The sequence below is a fragment of the Chiloscyllium punctatum genome, unplaced genomic scaffold (genome assembly GCF_047496795.1).
Source record: "Chiloscyllium punctatum isolate Juve2018m unplaced genomic scaffold, sChiPun1.3 scaffold_441, whole genome shotgun sequence".
Taxonomy (NCBI): domain Eukaryota; kingdom Metazoa; phylum Chordata; class Chondrichthyes; order Orectolobiformes; family Hemiscylliidae; genus Chiloscyllium; species Chiloscyllium punctatum.
This window is the reverse complement of record NW_027310175.1, coordinates 13,507-37,200: the sequence shown is the minus strand read 5'-3', so window position 1 is coordinate 37,200 and position 23,694 is coordinate 13,507. Positions and strand designations below refer to the sequence as shown.

At 61.2% G+C, this 23,694-nt stretch overlaps 1 protein-coding gene across 1 annotated transcript in view; it reads left to right on the top strand.

Annotated features, from left to right (window-relative positions):
• Positions 1 to 3,620: 3,620 nt before the first annotated feature.
• Positions 3,621 to 23,694, top strand: part of LOC140472773 (U8 snoRNA-decapping enzyme-like) — a 33,574-nt gene continuing 13,500 nt past the window's right edge. The window contains 1 exon segment of the mRNA XM_072567516.1: positions 3,621 to 3,813. Coding sequence (XP_072423617.1) covers positions 3,673 to 3,813 — 141 coding nt within the window. The 5' untranslated portion in view covers positions 3,621 to 3,672.

Below are 23,694 nucleotides of genomic sequence, written 5' to 3'. Positions count from 1 at the left end.
CAGTGCTGAGGGAGTGGGTGCTGTGGGAGGGTCAGTGCTGAGGGAGTGGGGGCTGTGGGAGGGTCAGTGCTGAGGGAGCGGGGGCTGAGGGAGGGTCAGCGCTGAGGAGGGGTCAGCGCTGAGGGAGTGGGGGGTCTGTGGGAGGGTCAGTGCTGAGGGAGTGGGGGGTCTGTGGGAGGGTCAGTGCTGAGGGAGTGGGGTCTGAGGGAGGGTCAGTGCTGAGGGAGGGTCAGTGCTGAGGGAGGGTCAGTGCTGAGGGAGTGGGGTCTGAGGGAGGGTCAGTGCTGAGGGAGCCGGGGCTGTGGGAGGGTCAGTGCTGAGGGAGCGTGGGCTGTGGGAGGGTCAGCGCTGTGGGAGGGTCAGTGCTGAGGGAGTGGGTGCTGTGGCCACAGGAGGCGATGGTCCCTCAGGGTCACCCACTGGGTGCAGGGTGCACCCGCCCGGTCAGCGGGGACTCTCGCTCAGGGTGGGGAGTTCCCTGTCGCCAAGGCCAATGGTGCTGTTGCTAAGGGCGATGATGCTGCAGGTGGTCTGTTGCTTTGGTCAGAGATGGTCAAAGGGTGGGGTCAATGGTCGCTAGGGGCTGCGAACCATCGCCTGGGTGGGGGTAGGTGTCCCCCAGGAGAACAGGCAGTGGTTGCTAAGGGCTAGGTAGTCGTTGCTAAGGGCTAGGTAGTCGTTGCTAAGGGACAGGCAGTGGTTGCTAAGGACCAGGTAGTGGTTGCTAAGGACCAAGCAGTGGTTGCTAAGAGCCAGGTAGTGGTTGCTAAGAGCCAGGTAGTGGTTGCTAGGCCCGGGATCAGGTTGGCCGTGGCGCTGTTGCTATTGGCGATGACAGTTGCTAGGGGCACGCCTGTGGTTGCTAAGGGTGGGGGGCAGTTGCTTAGTGATGCCGGTCAGCGGTTGCCTAGGGGCGCGGTCACTGGTTGCTAGGGCCGGGGTACTGATCCTGGGGTCAGTTGCCAAGGAGCGAGTGGGTGGTTGTCAGGGCAACAGCATCGGTTGCTAGGGGCGCGGAAAGATGTTGCTGGGGGGGCGGGGTCAGTTACTCCAAGCGTTCAGGAGGTCGTGGCGCGCGCTGCTTGGTTGCCAGGGGCGGGTCACTGTTGCTAGGGGCGGTTCGGTGATAGCTAAAGGGGCGGGGACCCGATCAGTGGTTGCTAAGGGCAGGGCCACATTATCGGTCTGCGGTTGCCAGGGGCGGGGCCAATTCTTATGGGAGGTTGCGCGGTGGACGCTAGGGGCGGGGCATGTTGTCAGGCCCCTCCCAGCCACATGTCGTTTCCTAGGGGCGGTGCCGGTTGCCAGGGTGGTCGCTAGGGCGGGTCCTCCGTTGCTGAAGGCCCCTCTCTGAGGCCGCAAGGGGCGGGGCAGGTTGTCAGGGGCGGAACCCTCGGTTGCCAGGGGGCTGTCCCCCTCTCCAGTGGGCCCGCCCCCCTCTCCTGTGGGCCCGCCCCCCTCTCCTGTGGGCCCGCCCCCCACTCCTGTGGGCCCTCCCCCCTCTCCTGTAGGCCCGCCCCCCTCTCCTGTGGGCCCGCCCCCCTCACCTGTAGGCCCTCCCTCCTCTTCTGTGGGCCCGCCCCCCTCTCCTGTGGGCCCGCCCCCCTCTCCTGTGGGCCCGCCCCCCCTCTCCTGTGGGCCCGCCCCCCCTCTCCAGTAGGCCCTCCCTCCTCTCTTGTGGGCCCGCCCCCCTCTCCTGTGGGCCCGCCCCCCTCTCCTGTGGGCCCGCCCCCCTCTTCTGTAGGCCCTCCCCCCTCTCCTGTAGGCCCGCCCCCCTCTCCTGTGGGCGGTCCCCCATCTCCTTTGGGCCCGCCCCCTCTCCTGTGGGCCCTCCCCCCTCTCCTGTAGGCCCTCCCCCCTCTCCTCTAGGCCCGCCCCCCTCTCCTGTGGGCGGTCCCCCCTCTCCTGTGGGCCCGCCCCCCTCTCCTGTAGGCCCTCCCCCCTCTCCTGTGGGCCCTCCCCCCTCTCCTGTGGGCCCGCCCCCCTCTCCTGTGGGCGGTCCCCCCCTCTCCTGTGGGCCCGCCCCCCCTCTCCTGTAGGCCCTCCCCCCTCTCCTGTGGGCCCCGCCCCCCTCTCCTGTAGGCCCTCCCCCTCTCCTGTGGGCCCTCCCCCCTCTCCTGTGGGCGGTCCCCCCTCTCCTGTGGGCCCGCCCCCCACTCCTGTGGGCCCTCCCCCCACTCCTGTGGGCCCTCCCCCCTCTCCTGTGGGCCCTCCCCCTCTCCTGTGGGCCCTCCCCCCCTCCTCCTGTCGGCCCTCACCCCTCTCCTGTAGGCCCGCCCCCCTCTCCTGTGGGCCCGCCCCCCTCACCTGTAGGCCCTCCCTCCTCTTCTGTGGGCCCGCCCCCCTCTCCTGTGGGCCCGCCCCCCCTCTCCTGTGGGCCCCGCCCCCCTCTCCAGTAGGCCCTCCCTCCTCTCTTGTGGCCCGCCCCCCTCTCCTGTGGGCCCGCCCCCCTCTCCTGTGGGCCCGCCCCCCCTCTTCTGTAGGCCCCTCCCCCCTCTCCTGTAGGCCCGCCCCCCTCTCCTGTAGGCCCGCCCCCCTCTCCTGTGGGCGGTCCCCCCTCTCCTTTGGGCCCGCCCCCTCTCCTGTGGGCCCTCCCCCCTCTCCTGTAGGCCCTCCCCCCTCTCCTGTGGGCCCGCCCCCCTCTCCTGTGGGCGGTCCCCCCTCTCCTGTGGGCCCTCCCCCCTCTCCTGTAGGCCCTCCCCCCTCTCCTGTAGGCCCTCCCCCCTCTCCTGTGGGCCCCTCCCCCCCTCTCCTGTGGGCGGTCCCCCCCTCTCCTGTGGGCCCGCCCCCCTCTCCTGTGGGCCCTCCCCCCCTCTCCTGTGGGCCCTCCCCCCTCTCCTGTGGGCGGTCCCTGTTACCATGGGGCGGTCCCTGTTACCAGTGGGGCGGTCCCCCCTCTCCTGTAGGCCCTCTCCTGTGGGCGGTCCCCCCTCCCCTGTGGGCGGGTCCCTGTTACCATGGGGCGGTCCCTGTTACCAGGGGGCGGTCCCCCCTCTCCTGTAGGCCCTCTCCTGTGGGCGGTCCCCCCTCTCCTGTGGGCGGTCCCCCCTCTCCTGTGGGCGGTTCCCCCTCTCCTGTGGGCGGTTCCCCCTCTCCTGTGGGCGGTCCCCCTCTCCTGTGGGCGGTTCCCCCTCTCCTGTGGGCCCGCCCCATCTCCTGTGGGCCGTCCCCCGTTACCATGGGGCGGTCCCTGTTACCAGGGGGCGGTCCCCGTTACCATGGGGCGGTCCCTATTACCATGGGGCGGTCCCCCGTTACCATGGGGCGGTCCCTATTACCATGGGGCGGTCCCTGTTACCAGGGGGCGGTCCCTATTACCAGGGGGCGGTCCCTGTTCCAGGCGGCGGTCCCCCCTCTCCCCTGGCCCCGCCCCCGTTGCCATGGGGCGGTCCCTATTACCATGGGGCGGTCCCTATTACCATGGGGCGGTCCCTATTACCATGGGGCGGTCCCCGTTACCAGGGGGCGGTCCCTGTTACCATGGGGCGGTCCCTGTTACCATGGGGCGGTCCCCGTTGCCATGGGGCGGTCCCTGTTACCATGGGGCGGTCCCCGTTACCAGGGGGCGGTCCCCCCTCTCCCCTGGCCCCGCCCCCGTTGCCATGGTGCCCGGGCCGTGGTTGTTAAGGACGGTGGGTTCCCGGATGCCCGGGAGGCGGTGTACGGAGGGTGATGGCGGAGCCCGGGTATCGGGCCGTGTCCCGGAGGGAGTCCCGCTCTCTGTCCGGGTATAAACACGCCTGTCACCTGATGGTGTATGGACCAGACCCGGGCAAACTCTTCGGGAAAATACCGCTGCGGTACGCGCTGCTGGTGAGTGGATACACCCCCCGGGGATACACCCGGGATACACCCCCCGGGGATACACCCGGGATATACACCCCCCCCGGGGATACACCCGGGATATACACCCCCCGGGATATACACCCGGGATATACACCCCCCGGGGATACACCCGGGATACACCCCCCGGGGATACACCCGGGATATACACCCCCCCCGGGGATACACCCGGGATACACCCCCCGGGGATACACCCGGGATACACCCCCCGGGATATACACCCGGGATATACACCCCCCGGGGATACACCCGGGATATACACCCCCCCCGGGATACACCCGGGATATACACCTCCCGGGATACACCCGGGATATACACCCCCCGGGGATACACCCGGGATATACACCCCCCCCCCGATACACCCGGGATATACACCCCCCGGGATACACCCGGGATATACACCCCCCGGGATACACCCGGGATATACACCCCCCCGGGATACACCCGGGATATACACCCCCCCCGGGATACACCCGGGATATACACCCCCCGGGATACACCCGGGATATACACCCCCCGGGATACACCCGGGATATACACCCCCCCCCGATACACCCGGGATATACACCCCCCCGGGATACACCCGGGATATACACCCCCCCCCGATACACCCGGGATATACACCCCCCCGGGATATACACCCCCCGGGATACACCCGGGATATACACCCCCCGGGATACACCCGGGATATACACCCCCCCCGGATATACACCCCCCGGGATACACCCGGGATATACACCCCCCGGGATACACCCGGGATATACACCCCCCCCGGGATACACCCGGGATATACACCCCCCCGGGATATACACCCCCCGGGATACACCCGGGATATACACCCCCCGGGATACACCCGGGATATACACCCCCCCGGGATATACACCCCCCGGGATACACCCGGGATATACACCCCCCCCGGGATACACCCGGGATATACACCCCCCCCGGGATACACCCGGGATATACACCCCCCCCGGGATACACCCGGGATATACACCCCCCCCGGGGATACACCCGGGATATACACCCCCCCCGGGGATACACCCGGGATATACACCCCCCCCGGGGATACACCCGGGATATACACCCCCCCCGGGGATACACCCGGGATATACACCCCCCCGGGATATACACCCGGGATATACACCCCCCCGGGATACACCCGGGATATACACCCCCCCCGGGATACACCCGGGATATACACCCCCCGGGATACACCCGGGATACACCCCCCCCGGGATACACCCGGGATTCACCCCCCCCGGGATACACCCGGGATATACACCCCCCAGGATACACCCGGGATATACACCCCCCCCGGGGATACACCCGGGATATACACCCCCCCCCCGGGATACACCCGGGATATACACCCCCCGGGATACACCCGGGATATACACCCCCCCCGGGATACACCCGGGATATACACCCCCCCCGGGGATACACCCGGGATATACACCCCCCGGGGATACACCCGGGATACACCCCCCCCGGGGATTCACCCGGGATATACACCCCCCGGGGATACACCCGCCATATACACCCCCCGGGGATACACCCGGGATATACACCCCCCGGGGATACACCCGGGATATACACCCCCCGGGGATACACCCGGGATACACCCCCCCCGGGGATTCACCCGGGATATACACCCCCCGGGGATACACCCGGGATATACACCCCCCGGGGATACACCCGGGATATACACCCCCCGGGGATACACCCGGGATACACCCCCCCCGGGGATTCACCCGGGATATACACCCCCCGGGGATACACCCGGGATATACACCCCCCGGGGATACACCCGGGATATACACCCCCCGGGATACACCCGGGATACACCCCCCGGGATACACCCGGGATATACACCCCCCGGGGATACACCCGGGATATACACCCCCCGGGATACACCCGGGATATACACCCCCCGGGATACACCCGGGATATACACCCCCCCCGGGGATACACCCGGGATATACACCCCCCGGGATACACCCGGGATATACACCCCCCGGGGATACACCCGGGATATACACCCCCCGGGGATACACCCGGGATATACACCCCCCGGGGATACACCCGGGATACACCCCCCCCGGGGATACACCCGGGATATACACCCCCCGGGGATACACCCGGGATATACACCCCCCGGGATACACCCGGGATACACCCCCCCCGGGATACACCCGGGATACACACCCCCCGGGATACACCCGGGATACACCCCCCCCGGGATACACCCGGGATACACCCCCCCCGGGATACACCCGGGATATACACCCCCCGGGGATACACCCGGGATATACACCCCCCCCGGGGATACACCCGGGATATACACCCCCCCCCCCGGGATACACCCGGGATATACACCCCCCGGGATACACCCGGGATATACACCCCCCCCGGGATACACCCGGGATATACACCCCCCCCCGGGATACACCCGGGATATACACCCCCCGGGATACACCCGGGATATACACCCCCCCCGGGATACACCCGGGATATACTCCCCCCGGGGATACACCCGGGATATACACCCCCCCCGGGGATACACCCGGGATATACACCCCCCCCGGGATACACCCGGGATATACACCCCCCCCGGGGATACACCCGGGATATACACCCCCCCCGGGGATACACCCGGGATATACACCCCCCCCGGGATACACCCGGGATATACACCCCCCCCGGGGATACACCCGGGATATACACCCCCCGGGGATACACCCGGGATACACCCCCCCCGGGGATTCACCCGGGATATACACCCCCCGGGGATACACCCGGGATATACACCCCCCGGGGATACACCCGCCATATACACCCCCCGGGGATACACCCGGGATATACACCCCCCGGGGATACACCCGGGATATACACCCCCCGGGGATACACCCGGGATACACCCCCCCCGGGGATTCACCCGGGATATACACCCCCCGGGGATACACCCGGGATATACACCCCCCGGGGATACACCCGGGATATACACCCCCCGGGGATACACCCGGGATATACACCCCCCGGGGATACACCCGGGATATACACCCCCCCCGGGGATACACCCGGGATATACACCCCCCGGGGATACACCCGGGATATACACCCCCCGGGGATACACCCGGGATATACACCCCCCCCGGGGATACACCCGGGATATACACCCCCCGGGATACACCCGGGATATACACCCCCCCCGGGGATACACCCGGGATATACACCCCCCCCCCCGATACACCCGGGATATACACCCCCCGGGATACACCCGGGATATACACCCCCCGGGGATACACCCGGGATATACACCCCCCCGGGATACACCCGGGATATACACCCCCCCGGGATACACCCGGGATATACACCCCCCCCGGGGATACACCCGGGATATACACCCCCCCCGGGGATACACCCGGGATATACACCCCCCGGGGATACACCCGGGATATACACCCCCCCCCGATACACCCGGGATACACCCCCCCCCCGATACACCCGGGATATACACCCCCCCCCGGGATACACCCGGGATATACACCCCCCCCCGATACACCCGGGATACACCCCCCGGGATACACCCCCCCCCCGATACACCCGGGATATACACCCCCCCCCGATACACCCGGGATATACACCCCCCCCCCGATACACCCGGGATATACACCCCCCCCGGGATACACCCGGGATATACACCCCCCCCGGGGATACACCCGGGATATACACCCCCCGGGATACACCCGGGATATACACCCCCCCCGGGATACACCCGGGATATACACCCCCCGGGGATACACCCGGGATATACACCCCCCCGGGATACACCCGGGATATACACCCCCCCCCGATACACCCGGGATACACCCCCCGGGATACACCCCCCCCCCGATACACCCGGGATATACACCCCCCCCCGGGATACACCCGGGATATACACCCCCCCCCGATACACCCGGGATACACCCCCCGGGATACACCCCCCCCGATACACCCGGGATATACACCCCCCCCCGATACACCCGGGATATACACCCCCCCCCCGATACACCCGGGATATACACCCCCCCGGGATATACACCCCCCCGGGATATACACCCCCCCGGGATATACACCCCCCCCGGGATATACACACCCCCGGGATATACACCCCCCCGGGATATACACCCCCCCGGGATATACACCCCCCCCCGGGATATACACCCCCCCGGGATATACACCCCCCCCGGGATATACACCCCCCCCGGGATATACACCCCCCCGGGATATACACCCCCCCCGGGGATACACCCGGGATATACACCCCCCCCGGGGATACACCCGGGATATACACCCCCCCCGGGGATACACCCGGGATATACACCCCCCCCGGGGATACACCCGGGATATACACCCCCCCCGGGGATACACCCGGGATATACACCCCCCGGGATACACCCGGGATATACACCCCCCCCCGGGGATACACCCGGGATATACACCCCCCCCGGGGATACACCCGGGATATACACCCCCCCCGGGGATACACCCGGGATATACACCCCGGGGATACACCCGGGATATACACCCCCCGGGATACACCCGGGATATACACCCCCCCCCCCGGGGATACACCCGGGATATACACCCCCCCCGGGGATACACCCGGGATATACACCCCCCCCGGGGATACACCCGGGATATACACCCCCCGGGATACACCCGGGATATACACCCCCCCCGGGGATACACCCGGGATATACACCCCCCCCGGGGATACACCCGGGATATACACCCCCCGGGATACACCCGGGATATACACCCCCCCCGGGGATACACCCGGGATATACACCCCCCCCGGGGATACACCCGGGATATACACCCCCCCCGGGGATACACCCGGGATATACACCCCGGGGATACACCCGGGATATACACCCCCCGGGATACACCCGGGATATACACCCCCCCCCCCCCGGGGATACACCCGGGATATACACCCCCCCCGGGGATACACCCGGGATATACACCCCCCCCGGGGATACACCCGGGATATACACCCCCCGGGATACACCCGGGATATACACCCCCCCCGGGGATACACCCGGGATATACACCCCCCCCGGGGATACACCCGGGATATACACCCCCCCCGGGGATACACCCGGGATATACACCCCCCGGATACACCCGGGATACACCCCCCCCCCGATACACCCGGGATATACACCCCCCCCCCCGATACACCCGGGATATACACCCCCCGGGATATACCCCCCCCCGATACACCCGGGATATACACCCCCCGGGATATACCCCCCCCCCGATACACCCGGGATATACACCCCCCGGATATACACCCGGGATATACTCCCCCCGGGGATACACCCGGGATACACCCCCCCCGGGATACACCCGGGATATACACCCCGGGGATACACCCGGGATATACACCCCCCGGGGATACACCCGGGATACACCCCCCCCCCGGGATATACACCCCGGGGATACACCCGGGATACACCCCCCCCCGGATACACCCGGGATATACACCCCCCGGGATATACCCCCCCCCCCGATACACCCGGGATATACACCCCCCGGATATACACCCCCCGGGGATACACCCGGGATATACACCCCCCGGGGATACACCCGGGATATACACCCCCCCGGGGATACACCCGGGAATTACCCCCCCCCCCGATACACCCCCCCGATACACCCGGGATATACACCCCCCCGGGATATACAACCCCCCCCCCCCCGGGGATAGATACACCCCCCCCCGGGGATACACCCGGGATATACACCCCCCCGGATATACACCCCCCCCCCCCGGATATACCCCCCCCCCCGGATATACACCCCCCCCCCCGGATATACACCACCCCCCCGGATATACACCCCCGGATATACACCCCCCCCCGGATATACACCCCCCAGATATACACCCCCCCCCCGGATATACACCCCCCCCCCGGATATACACCCCCCCCCCCGGATATACACCCCCCCCCCCCCCCGGATGTACACCCCCCCCCCCGGATATACACCCCCCCCCCGGATATACACCCCCCCCCCGGATATACACCCCCCCCCCCGGATATACACCCCCCCCCCGGATATACACCCCCCGGATATACACCCCCCCCCGGATATACACCCCCCCCCCCCGGATATACACCCCCCGCATATACACCCCCCCCCCGGATATACACCCCCCCCCCCGGATATACACCCCCCCCCCCCGGATATACACCCCCCCCCGGATATACACCCCCCCCCCCCGGATATACACCCCCCGGATATACACCCCCCCCCAGATATACACCCCCCGGATATACACCCCCCCCCCCGGATATACACCCCCCCCCCCCGGATATACACCCCCCCCCCGGATATACACCCCCCCCCCGGATATACACCCCCCCCCGGATATACACCCCCCCCCCCCCCGGATATACACCCCCCCCCCGGATATACACCCCCCGGATATACACCCCCCCCCGGATATACACCCCCCCCCCGGATATACACCCCCCGGATATACACCCCCCCCCGGATATACACCCCCCCCCCCCCGGATATACACCCCCCCCCCGGATATACACCCCCCCCGGATATACACCCCCCCCCGCGGATATACACCCCCCGGATATACACCCCCCCCCCCGGATATACACCCCCCGGATATACAACCCCCCCGGATATACACCCCCCCGGATATACACCCCCCCGGATATACACCCCCCCGGATATACACCCCCCGGATATACACGCCCCCCCCCCCGGATATACACCCCCCCCCGGATACACCCCCCCCTGGATACACCCCCCCACCCCCCCCGGGATACAACCCCCCCCGGATACACCCCCCCCGTGGATAGATACACCCCCCCCGGATACACCCCCCCCTGGGGATAGATACACCCCCCCCCCGGGGGATAGATATATACACCTTCTCCCCCCCCCCCCCGGGATACACCCCCACCCCCCGGGGATAGATATATACACCCCCCCCCCCCCCCCGGATATACACCCCCCCCCCGGGATATACACCCCCCCCCCCGGGATAGATATATACACCCTCCCCCCCCCCCCAGGATACACCCCCCCCCCGGGGGATAGATACACCCCCCCCCCCCCGGGGGATAGATACACCCCCCCCCCCCCCCCGAGAGGGTATCAGAGAGGTAAACGTCTCCATGGAAATGTGGGGGGGGGGGGGGGTTGGAGGGCGAGTTTAGGGGATCGTTGGAGGGTCTGAATACCCTCCCGGGAGATGTCAGGTTTACGAGTGGGATTGCAGGATAAATGTTCCCGGGGTGGTTGGGAAAAGCGCCCCCAGTTCACGGGTGACCGTCCGTCCAACTCCAGTCTCCCCCCCCCCCCCCCCCCATCCAATGCCCCTAAGAATGGTATCTAACTCTGACTTGGAAATGTTCAGTATTCTGGCCCCTGACTGCATTCCCCCAGAGGATTCCCCCCGGCTTTTCCCTGCTCTCTGGGTGCACCCAATCTCAGTCTGACCCCGTCTCCTTTAGACCATAAACCCCACCTCCTGGTTCTGGGTCATCAGGAATGTCCTTCCGATGCACCCCCGCCCCAGCCCCCTTAGTATTTTGTAGGTTCCTATCCCCCTCCTCCTGAAACCGCTGCTGGATACAGTCCCAAACTGATCCGGTCTCTCTCCCTTCGGTCAGTCTCGGGAATCCCTCTGTAGCTGCGTCTGTCCTCTCTCAGATGCGGGGACCCCGAAGCTGCCCCCACAATCCCCCAGGGGCTGGTCTCCCTCCACACGCCACAGGGTCCAACATGCCACCCACCCCCGGTGCTGAGCTGGAAGTTTGAAACTAGGATGAGGTGGGGGAAGGGGAAATGAGGAAGCTGTTGAAGTCCACACTGATGCCCTGGGGTTGAAGTGTTCCGAGGCGGAAGATGAGGCGTTCTTCCTCCAGGCGTCTGGTGGTGAGGGAGCGGCGGTGAAGGAGGCCCAGGACCTCCATGTCCTTGGCAGAGTGGGAGGGGGAGTTGAAATGTTGGGCCACGGGGCGGTGTGGTTGATTGGTGCGGGTGTCCCGGAGATGTTCCCTAAAGCGCTCTGCTAGGAGGGGCCCAGTCTCCCCAATGTAGAGGAGACCGCATCGGGAGCAACGGATACAATAAATGATATTAGTGGGTAAAGTTTGTGCGAAGATTTGTAGCTCGGGTGCTAGCTGTTGGGGTTGTGTTCGCCGAGCTGGGAATTTGTGTTGCAGACCTTTCATCCCCGATTAGACGTTCGTACGATCTACAAACACCTAGATGTAGATCCCGCCTATCAACCCCTCCGAAAACAAAACAGGAAATGACCTCACCACAAACCCCAGGAACCCCATCCAGGAGAAAGATATAAATCGGAAGCAGGAGACAACAGCTTCGCTTCACTTGGGGGTTACCACTGACGATGTTACCTAGTCAGGTAATGAAAGGTCTGGATATCAAACCGACACCCTAAAGCTCAACCTGAGCTTCACAAACCTTGCAGGGAGAACTCTCTTCTCTCCTCCCCCTCCACCCCAGAGAATGCCAGGTGTAAGTCCCCTGTGGAGCTGCAGATGGTGTGAATAATGAGATAAATACCCTCCTGAGGGGTAAGGTTCAGGTTTGTTTTATTGGAGTGTAGGGCACTGCCCGTCCCGAGTTGCCCTTGAAGAGACTTCTTCGCGATCACCCGGTTATACCACACAGAAACAGACCCATCACTCCAACCGGTGCATGCCCACAATGATCCGAAACGTGGCTAGTCCCACCTGCCTGAGCTGGGTCCATACCCCTCCATTTCTGAATCACGTGCCGGGAGTCAGAGTTGTACAGCCCGGAAACAGACCCTTCGGTCCAACCTGTCTGTGTCGACCGATATCCTCAATTAATCTGTTCCCATTTGGCCCAAAGCCCTCGCAACCCTTCTTAGAGAACAACAAACAAATGTACAGCCCAGGAACAGGCCCTTCGGCCCTTCCAAGCCTGAGCCGATCCTAATCTACTGTCTAAACCTGTCGCCCAATTCCCCAGCATCTGTATCCCTCTGCTCCCCTGCTCCTCATACATCTGCCCAGACACACCTTAAATGAATCTACCGTGCCTGCCTCTCCCACCTCTACTGGGCACCCACCACCCTCTGTGTGAAGTACGTGCCGTGTGTATCCCCCTTAAACCTTTCACCTCTCACCTTGAAAGTGTGACCCCTGGGTGACTGAATCCTTCACCCTGGGAGGAAAAAGCTTGTCTCTATCCACCCTGTCGATACCCTTCATGGTTTTTTAAACCACAAATGCATCCTAAATGCGTCACCTCACATTTGGTCTGGATTGAACTCCATCTCCCACTTCCCCGCCCAACTCTCCAGTCTATCTATATCCTCCTGTATTCTCTGACAGTCCCTTACACTTTCTGCTACTCCACCAATCTTCGTGTCATCTGCAAACTTGCGGATCATTCCAACAGTGCCCTCTTCCCGATCATTTCTGTATGTTACAAACAGCAGTGGGCCCCAACACTGATCCCTGTGGGACACCACTGGGCACCTTTCTCCATTTCGAGAAACTCCCTCCAACTCCTACTCTCTGTCTCCTGTTCCTTATCCACCTCGCTAGGACACCCTGCACACCATGTGACTTCACTTTCTCCATTAGTTTACCATGGGGAACCTTCTCAAACCCCTTACTAAAGGCCATGTATATGACATCGACAGCCCTTCCTTCATCTAACAATTTGGTCACTTCCTCAAAGAACTCTATCAAGTTGGTAAGGTACAATCTCCCCCGCACAAAACCATGTTGCCAATCACTGATAAGCTCATTCCTTTCCAAATATAAATAGATTTTATCTCTCAGTACCTTCTCCAGCAACTTCTCCACCACCAACGTCAGGCTCACTGGTCTGTAGTTACCTGGAATATCCCTACTACCCTTCTTGTACAGGGGGACAACATGAACAACCCTCCAGTCCTCCAGCACCTCACCTGTGTTTAAGGATGCCACAAAGATATCTGTCAGGGCCCCAGCTATTTCCTCTCTCGCCTCTCTCAGCAACCTGGGATAGATCCCATCTGGTCCTGGGGATTTGCCCACCTTAATAACCACTAGCCTACCCAACACATCTTCCCTACTTATGTCAACGTGATCCAGACTAATCAAACTTCTATCTCCAGCCTCAACATTCATCATGTCCCTCTCCTCAGTGAACACTGATGCAAAGTAATCATTGAGAATCTCACCCATTCTCTCAGGTTCGGCACACAGTCTTCCTTCATTATCCTTTAGTGGACCAATCCTTTCTCTAGTTACCTGCTTGCTGCTTACCTAAGAATAAAATGCTTTGGGATTCTCCTTAATTCTGCTTGCTAAAGTTATTTCATGACCCCTTTTAGCCCGCTTGATTCCTCATTTAAGATTGCTGCTACTGTGCTGATATTCCCCCAGGGCCCGTTCTGTTCGTAGCTGCCTGGACCTTATGTACACTTCCCTTTTCCTCTTGGCTAGTCGTACAATTTCTCCTGTCGTCCACGGTTCACCAATCTTGCCCTTCCTATCCTCTGCCTTCAACGGGACATGTCTATCCTGCACTATCTTTGAAAGCCTCCCCCATCTCAAATGTGGACTTCCCTTCAAATAGCCGCGTCCAATCCACGTTTCCCAGCTCCTGCCGAATTTTGATATAACTGGCCCTGTTTACTACTCTTCCCTCAGGACCACTCTCGTCTTTGTCTCCCGAGTATTCTAAAACTTACAGAGTTTTAGTGGTCACTGTTCCCAAAGAAATCAATCCCCCACCGCAACTTCTCCCACCTGTCCTGGCTCGTTCCCCAGTACCAGGTCCAAGATGGCCCCTTCCCTCGTCGGACTAGAAAACTCTCCTGGACGCTTCTTACAAATTGTACTCCATCCAGACCTCTGGCAGGACGTGTATCCCAGTCAATGTTGGGAACATTAAAATCTCCCGTCACCACTACCCTATTGCCTCGCCATCTTTCCATAACCTGTTTCCTTGTTTGTTCTTCTACCTCACGCTCACTGTTGGGAGGCCTGTAATACAGCCCCAACAAGGTAACTGCACCCTTCTGATTTCTCAGCTCCACCTCACTGCTAACGCCCTCCATAGTGTGCTCCTTTGGCACAGCCGTGTTATTGTCCCTAAGCAGCAATGCCACACCACCACCCCCCCCCCCCCCCCCCCAACCCCCTTTGACTTCCCTCCCTGTCCTGTCTGAAGCGCCTATATCCTGGAACATTCAGTTGCCAATCATCATCCCCTTCCTTCAACCAAGTCTCTGTGATGGCAGTAACATCATACTCCCAGGCCCCAATCCGAGCCCCAAATCCACCTGCCTTACCCACGAATACTCCTTGCATTAAAGTCGATGCACTTCAGGCCACCAGTTCGTTTGCGCTCGCCTGCTCCCTGCCTACTCTTCCCCCTTATTCATGTTATCGTCACGATTCTTACAGTCTCCACCTCGCTGTCGACGTCTCTTCTGGTTCCCAGTCACATTAGTTTAAAACCTCCCCAAACGCAGTCGCAAAAACTCCCCCCAAGGACATTGGTTCCCGTCTGGTTCGGATGTAGACCGTCCAATTTGTAATAGTCCCACCATCCCCCCCAGAACCAGTCCCAGAGTCCCATAAATCTGAGCCTCTCCCTCCTACACCATCCCTCGGGCCACGTCTTCATCCTGCCTGTTTTGTTTTTCATTTCTACACTGGCTAGCACGTGGCACTGGGAGCGATCCCGCGATCACTAGCTGTGAGGTCCTCTTTAATATCTCTCCGAGTTCCCTGAATTCTGCTTTCAGGACCTCCACTCGTTTTTCACGTCTATCGTTGGTGCCTATATGTATCATAGCAATTGGCTGTTCCCATTATCCATGTCCCCCTCCATCCTTTTAAATGTTATCATTGTACCAGCCCCCACCACTCCCTCTGGCAGCTCGTTCCACACACGCACCACCCTCTGGGGGAAAAAGTTACCCCTCAGCTCCCTTTCCCCCCCTCTCACCTTAAACCTACCCCCCCTCTAGTTCTGGACTCCCCCACCCCAGGGGGAAAACACCTTGTCTATTTACCCTATCCATGCCCCCCCCCCCATGATTTTATAACCCTCTAGTTCTGGGCTCCCCCCACCCCAGGGGGAAAAGACCTTGTCTATTTACCCTATCCCCCCCCCCCTCATGATTTAATAACCCTCTAGTTCTGGGCTCCCCCCACCCCAGGGGGAAAAGACCTTGTCTATTTACCCTATCCACACCCCCCTCATGATTTTATAAACCTCTATAAGATAGTCACCCCTCAGCCTCTGCTCCAGGGAGAACAGCCCCCGGCCTATCCAGCCTCTCCCTGTAGCCCGAACTCTCCAACCCAAGCAATATCCTTTCAAATCTTTTCTGAACCTTTTCAAGTTTCCCAACATCGTTCCTGCAGCAGCGACACATGAAACTGGACGGCACGATTGCTCAGTGGTTAGCGCTGCAGCCTCTCAGCGCCAGGGACCAGGATTCGATACCACCCTCGGGCAACTCTCTCTCTGTGTGGAGTTTGCACATTCACCCAGTGTCTGCGTGGGTTTCCTCCCACAGTCCAAAGATATGCAGGTTGGGGTGGATTGGCCGTGCTAAATTGTCTGCTAAATTGTCCCCGTAGTGCCCAAGGATGTACAGGTTAGGGTGGGATTGGCCGTGCTAAATTGTCCCCGTAGTGCCCAGGGATGTGCAGGTTAGGGTGGATTGGCCGTGCTAAATTGTCCCCATCGTGCCCAGGGATGTACAGGTTAGGGTGGATTGGCCGTGCTAAATTGTCCCCAGAGTTCCCAGGGATATACAGGTTAGGGTGGATTGGCCGTGCTAAATTGTCCCATAGTGCCCAGGGATGTACAGGTTAGGGTGGATTGGCCGTGCTAAATTGTCCCCGTAGTGCCCACGGATGTGCAGGTTAGGGTGGATTGGCCGTGCTAAATTGTCCCGTAGTGCCCAGGGATGTGCAGGTTAGGGTGGATTGGCCGTGCTAAATTGTCCCCGTAGTGCCCAGGGATGTACAGGTTAGGGTGGATTGGCCGTGCTAAATTGTCCCCGTAGTGCCCAGGGATGTACAGATTAGGGTGGATTGGCCGTGCTAAATTGTCCCCGTAGTGCCCAGGGATGTACAGGTTAGGGTGGATTGGCTGTGCTAAATTGTCCCTTAGTGCCCAGGGATGTACAGGTTAGGGTGGATTGGCCGTGCTAAATTGTCCCCGTAGTGCCCAGGGATGTACAGGTTAGGGTGGATTGGCCGTGCTAAATTGTCCCCGTAGTGCCCAGGGATGTACAGGTTAGGGTGGATTGGCTGTGCTAAATTGTCCCCGTAGTGCCCAGGGATGTACAGGTTAGGGTGGATTGGCTGTGCTAAATTGTCCCCGTAGTGCCCAGGGATGTACAGGTTAGGGTGGATTGGCTGTGCTAAATTGTCCCCGTAGTGCCCAGGGATGTACAGGTTAGGGTGGATTGGCCGTGCTAAATTGTCCCCGTAGTGCCCAGGGATGTACAGGTTAGGGTGGATTGGCCGTGCTAAATTGTCCCCGTAGTGCCCAGGGATGTGCAGGTTAGGGTGGATTTGCCGTGCTAAATTGTCTCGTAGTGCCCAGGGATGTGCAGGTTAGGGTGGGATTGGCCGTGCTAAATTGTCTCGTAGTGCCCAGGGATGTACAGGTTAGGGTGGATTGGCCGTGCTAAATTGTCCCCGTAGTGCCCAGGGATGTACAGGTTAGGGTGGATTTGCCGTGCTAAATTGTCTCGTAGTGCCCAGGGATGTACAGGTTAGGGTGGATTGGCCGTGCTAAATTGTCCCCGTAGTGCCCAGGGATGTGCAGGTTAGGGTGGATTTGCCGTGCTAAATTGTCTCGTAGTGCCCAGGGATGTACAGGTTAGGGTGGATTGGCCGTGCTAAATTGTCCCCGTAGTGCCCAGGGATGTACAGGTTAGGGTGGATTGGCTGTGCTAAATTGTCCCTTAGTGCCCAGGGATGTACAGGTTAGGGTGGATTGGCCGTGCTAAATTGTCCCCGTAGTGCCCAGGGATGTACAGGTTAGGGTGGATTGGCCGTGCTAAATTGTCCCCGTAGTGCCCAGGGATGTACAGGTTAGGGTGGATTGGCTGTGCTAAATTGTCCCCATAGTGCCCAGGGGTGTACAGCTTAGGGTGGATTGGCCGTGCTAAATTGTCCCCGTAGTGCCCAGGGATGTACAGCTTAGGGTGGATTGGCCGTGCTAAATTGTCCCCATAGTGCCCAGGGGTGTACAGCTTAGGGTGGATTGGCCGTGCTAAATTGTCCCCGTAGTGCCCAGGGATGTACAGGTTAGGGTGGATTGGCCGTGCTAAATTGTCCCCGTAGTGCCCAGGGATGTACAGCTTAGGGTGGATTGGCCGTGCTAAATTGTCCCTTAGTGCCCAGGGATGTACAGGTTAGGGTGGATTGGCCGTGCTAAATTGTCCCTTAGTGCCCAGGGATGTGCAGGTTAGGGTGGGATTGGCCGTGCTAAATTGTCCCCGTAGTGCCCAGGGATGTACAGGTTAGGGTGGATTGGCCGTGCTAAATTGTCCCCGTAGTGCCCAGGGATGTACAGGTTAGGGTGGATTGGCTGTGCTAAATTGTCCCCGTAGTGCCCAGGGATGTACAGGTTAGGGTGGATTGGCCGTGCTAAATTGTCCCCGTAGTGCCCAGGGATGTACAGGTTAGGGTGGATTGGCTGTGCTAAATTGTCCCTTAGTGCCCAGGGATGTACAGGTTAGGGTGGATTGGCCGTGCTAAATTGTCCCCGTAGTGCCCAGGGATGTACAGGTTAGGGTGGATTGGCCGTGCTAAATTGTCCCCGTAGTGCCCAGGGATGTACAGGTTAGGGTGGATTGGCTGTGCTAAATTGTCCCTTAGTGCCCAGGGATGTGCAGGTTCGGGTGGATTGGCCGTGCTAAATTGTCCCGTAGTGCCCAGGGATGTACAGGTTAGGGGGGATTGGCCGTGCTAAATTGTCCCGTAGTGCCCAGGGATGTACAGGTTAGGGTGGATTGGCCGTGCTAAATTGTCTGGGGTGTTCTGGGATGTGTTGCTTCGGTGTGTTGGCTGTGGGAAATGTGGGGTTCGAAGGGTAGCAGCATTGGGCGTGGAGGGGGGGGGGGTGTGAAATGAGTCTGGGTGGGATGCTCTTCAGAGGTCGGTGAGGACCCGTTGGGCTGTATGGCCTGTTTCCAGACTCTGTCGAGGTTCTGTCGCAATTGAACGCAGTATTCCAAAAGCGGCCCAACCAATCTCCTGTAGACCTCCCAGCTTCTACACTCAAAGCTCCGAGCGATGAACGCAAGTGTCCGAAACGCCATCTGAACCAGCCTGTGCTGCAAACTACAACACAATGATGTCCCTGAACCCTTCGGTCTCTCTGTTTGACAATACTCCCCAAGGCTCAACTTTCAGTTGTGTCCGTCCTGGTCCGTTGCATCGAAATGTGAAACGTTCCATTTATCCAAATGAAACTCCCATCTGCTGCTCCTCAGTCCATTCACCCAGTTGACTGCGATCCTGTTGTCATATTCGATCACCTTTCTCACTGTCCGCTGTACCCACCAGGCTTGGTGTCATCCGTAAACTTATTAACCACGTCCTCTGTGTTCTCACCCCAAATGGTTTATATCAACGATGAACAACAGTGGTGCCAGGACCTCTTCAGAGGGTCAGGGTGCATTCACTAAGTTGGATCGCCTGCTCACATGGCAGGGATTCTGAGATTGGGAGGGGAAAGACTCAGGTGAGGGGGGGTAGGGGGGGCAACTGACTTGGGACAGGGCTGACTCCACGCAGCCGTGAATATGGTAGCCATGGGGTTGAGGAATAGATCAACATCTGGGGCACTGCGGGTGTCTGTGAATGGGGTTCAATACCGGGGTCTGCGTGTGCACACATTTGTAGGTGCCTGTGGGGGTTGGGGTGTGTGCGTGCGTGCGTGTTTGTATGTGCCTGTGGGGGTGGGGGGGTGTGCGTGCGTGTTTGTATGTGCCTGTGGGGGTGGGGGGGTGTGTGTGCGTGTTTGTACCTGCCTGTGGGTATGGGGGTGGGTGTGCGTGTTTGTACCTGCCTGTGGGTATGGGGGTGGGTATGCGTGTTTGTACGTGCCTGTGGGTATGGGGGTGGGTATGTGTGTTTGTACGTGCCTGTGGGTGTGGGGGTGAGTGCGTGCGTGTTTGTACGTGCCTGTGGGGGTGAGTGCGCGCGTGTTTGTACGTGCCTGTGGGGGTGAGTGCGCGCGTGTTTGTACGTGCCTGTGGGTGTGGGGGTGAGTGCGCGCATGTTTGTACGTGCCTGTGTGGGTGGGGGTGAGTGCGCGCGTGTTTGTATGTGCCTGTGTGGGTGGGGGTGTGTTTGCACGTGTCTGTGTGTGTGTGTATGTGTGTACGTGTTTGTACCTGCCTGGGGGTGTGGGGGTGTGTGCGCGTGTTTGTGCGTGCCTGTGTGTGCGCGCGCGCGTGTTTGTACGTGCCTGTGTGCGCGCGCGCGTGTTTGTACGTGCCTGTGTGCGCGCGCGCGTGTTTGTACGTGCCTGTGTGCGCGCGCGCGTGCGTTTGTACGTGCCTGTGTGTGCGCGCGCGTGCGTTTGTACGTGCCTGTGGATGCGGGGCTGTGTGCGAGCGTGTTTGTGCTTGCGTGTGGGTGTGTGTGCGCGCGTGTTTGTACGTGCCTGTGGGGGTGTGTGCGTGCGTGTTTGTACGTGCCTGTGGATGTGGGGCTGTGTGCGCGCGTGTTTGTACGTTCCTGTGGGGGTGGGGGTGTGCACGCGCGTTTGTACGTGCCTGTGGATGTGGGGCAGTGTGCGCGCGTTTGTACGTGCCTGTGGGTGTGGGGGTGTGTGTGCGCGTGTTTGTACGTGCCTGTGGGTGTGGGATGTGTGCGCGCGTATTTGTACGTGCCTGTGGGTGTGGGGGGGTGTGCGCATGAGTTTGTGCGTGCCTCTGTGTGTGTGTGTGTGTGTGTGTGTTTGTACGTGCCTGTGGGGGGGTGTGCGCGTGTTTGTACGTGCCTGTGGGTGTGGGGGTGTGTGCGCGCGTGTTTGTCGGTGCCTGTGGGTGTGGGGGTGTGTGCGCGCGTGTTTGTAGGTGCCTGTGGGTGTGGGGGTGTGTGCGCACGTGTTTGTACGTGCCTGTGCGCGTGTGTTTGTACGTGCCTGTGGGTGTGGCGGTGTGTGCACACGTGTTTGTACGTGCCTGTGGGGGTGGGGGTGTGTGCGTGTTTGTACGTGCCTGTGGGGGTGGGGGTGTGTGCGTGTTTGTAGGTGCCTGTGGGTGTGGGGGTGTGTGCGCGTGTTTGTACATGCCTGTGGGTGTGGGGGGGTGTGCGTGCGTGTGTGTACATGCCTGTAGGGGTGGGGGTGTGTGCGTGTCTGTAGGTGCCTGTGGGTGTGTGTGTGTGTGCGCGTGTTTGTACGTGCCTGTGGGTGTGGGGGGGTGTGCGTGCGTGTCTGTACATGCCTGTAGGGGTGGGGGTGTGTGCGTGTTTGTAGGTGCCTGTGGGTGTGGGTGTGTGTGCGCGTGTTTGTACGTGCCTGTGGGTGTGGGGGTGTGCGTGCGTGTCTGTACATGCCTGTGGGTGTGGGTGTGTGTGTGTGCGTGTTTGTACATGCCTGTGGGGGTGGGGGTGTGTGCGCGCGTGTTTGTACGTGCCTGTGGGGGTGGGGGTGAGTCCGTGCGTGTTTGTACGTGTCTGTGTGTGCGCGCGCGTGTTTGTATGTGTCTGTGTGTGCGCGCGTGTTTGTACGTGCCTGTGGGTGTGGGGGGGGTGTGTGCGTGAGTTTGTACGTGCCTCTGTGTGTGTGTGTGTGTGTTTGTATGTGCCTGTGGGGCGGTGTGCGCGTATTTGTACGTGCCTGTGGGTGTGGGGGTGTGTGCGCGCGTGTTTGTACGTGCCTGTGGGTGTGGGGGTGTGTGCGCGCGTGTTTGTACGTGCCTGTGGGTGTGGGGGTTGTGCGCGCGTGTTTGTACATGCCTGTGGGTGTGGGGGGGTGTGCGCGTGTGTTTGTACGTGCCTGTGGGTGTCCGGGGGTGTGCGTGTGTGTTTGTACGTGCCTGTGGGTGTGGGGGGGGGGTGCGCGCGTGTTTGTACGTGCCTGTGGGTGTTTGGGGGATGCGCGTGTGTTTGTACGGCCTGTGGGGGTGGGGGGGTGTGCGCGCGTGTTTGTACGTGCCTGTGGGGGTGGGGGTGTGCGCGCGCGTGTTTGTACGTGCCTGTGGGTGTGGGGGTGTGTGTGCACGTGTTTGCACGTGTCTGTGTATGTGGGAGTGTGCGCGCGTGTTTGTACGTGTCTGTGTGTGCGCGCGTGTTTGTACGTGTCTGTGTGTGTGTGCGCGCGTGTTTGTATTTGTCTGTGTGTGTACGCGCGTTTGTTTGTACGTGCCTGGGGGGGTTAGGGTGTGTGCGCACCTGTTTGTGCGTGCCTGTGGGTGCGGGGGTTTGTGCGCGCGTGTTTGTGCGTGCCTGCGGGTGCGGGGGTGTGTGCGTGCGTGTTTGTACATGCCTTTGGGTGTGGGGGTGTGTGCGCGCGTGTTTGTACGTGCCTGTGGGTGTGGGGGTGTGCGCATGCGTGTCTGTACGTGCCTGTGCCTGTGGGTGTGGGGGGGGTGTGCGCGTGTCTGTACGTGCCTGTGGGTGTGGGTGTGCGCGCATGTTTATACGTGCCTGTGGGTGTGGGGGTGTGTGCGCGCGTGTCTGTACGTGTCTGTGGGTTTGGGGGTGTGTGCGCGCGTGTCTGTACGTGGGTGTGGGTGTCTGTGCGCGCTTGTTTGTACGTGCCTGTGGGTGTGGGGGTGTGTGCGTGTGTGTTTGTACGTGTCTGTGTCTGTGGGTGTGGGGGTGTGTGCATGTTTGTACGTGCCTGTGGGTGTACGGGGGTGTGTGCGCGCGTGTCTGTACATGCCTGTGGGTGTGGGGGTGTGTGCGCGCGTGTCTGTACATGCCGTGGGGGTGTGTGCACGCCTGTCTGTACATGCCTGTGGGGGTGTGTGCGCGCCTGTCTGTACATGCCTGTGGGTGTGGGGGTGTGTGCGCGTGTGTCTCGACATGCCTGTGGGTTTGGGGGTGTGTGTGCGTGTTTGTACGTGCCTGTGGGGGTGTGTGTGCGTGTTTGTACATGCCTGTGGGTGTGGGGGTGTGTGCGCACGTGTTTGTACTTGGGTGTGTGTATGGAGGTGTGTGCGCGCGTGTTTGTACGTGTCTGTGGGTGTGGGGGTGTGTGTGCGCGTGTTTGTACGTGCCTGTGGGTGTGCGTGCGTGTTTGTACGTGCCTGTGGGTGCAGGGGTGTGTGCACACGTGTTTGTACGTGCCTGTTGGTGTGGGGGTGTGTGTGCATGTTTGTACGTGCCTGTGGGGGGGTGTGCGCGCGTGTTTGTATGTGCCTGTGGGGGGGTGTGCGCGCGTGTTTGTATGTGCCTGTGGGGGGGTGTGCGCGCGTGTTTGTACGTGCCTGTTGGGGGGGTGTGCGCGCGTGTTTGTACGTGCCTGTGGGGGGGTGTGCGCGCATGTTTGTACGTGCCTGTGGGGGGGGTGTGCGCGCGTGTTTGTACGTGCCTGTGGGGGTGTGCGCGCGCGTGTTTGTACGTGCCTGTGGGGGTGTGTGTGCGCACGTGTTTGTACGTGCCTGTGGGTGTGGGGGTGTGTGCGCGCGTGTTTGTACGTGCCTGTGGGTGTGCGGGTGTGTGCGCGCGTGTTTGTACTTGCCTGTGGGGGTGTGTGCGCACGTGTTTGTACGTGCCTGTGGGTGTGGGGGTTTGTGCGCGCGTGTTTGTATGTGCCTGTGGGTGTGGGGGTTTGTGTGCGCGT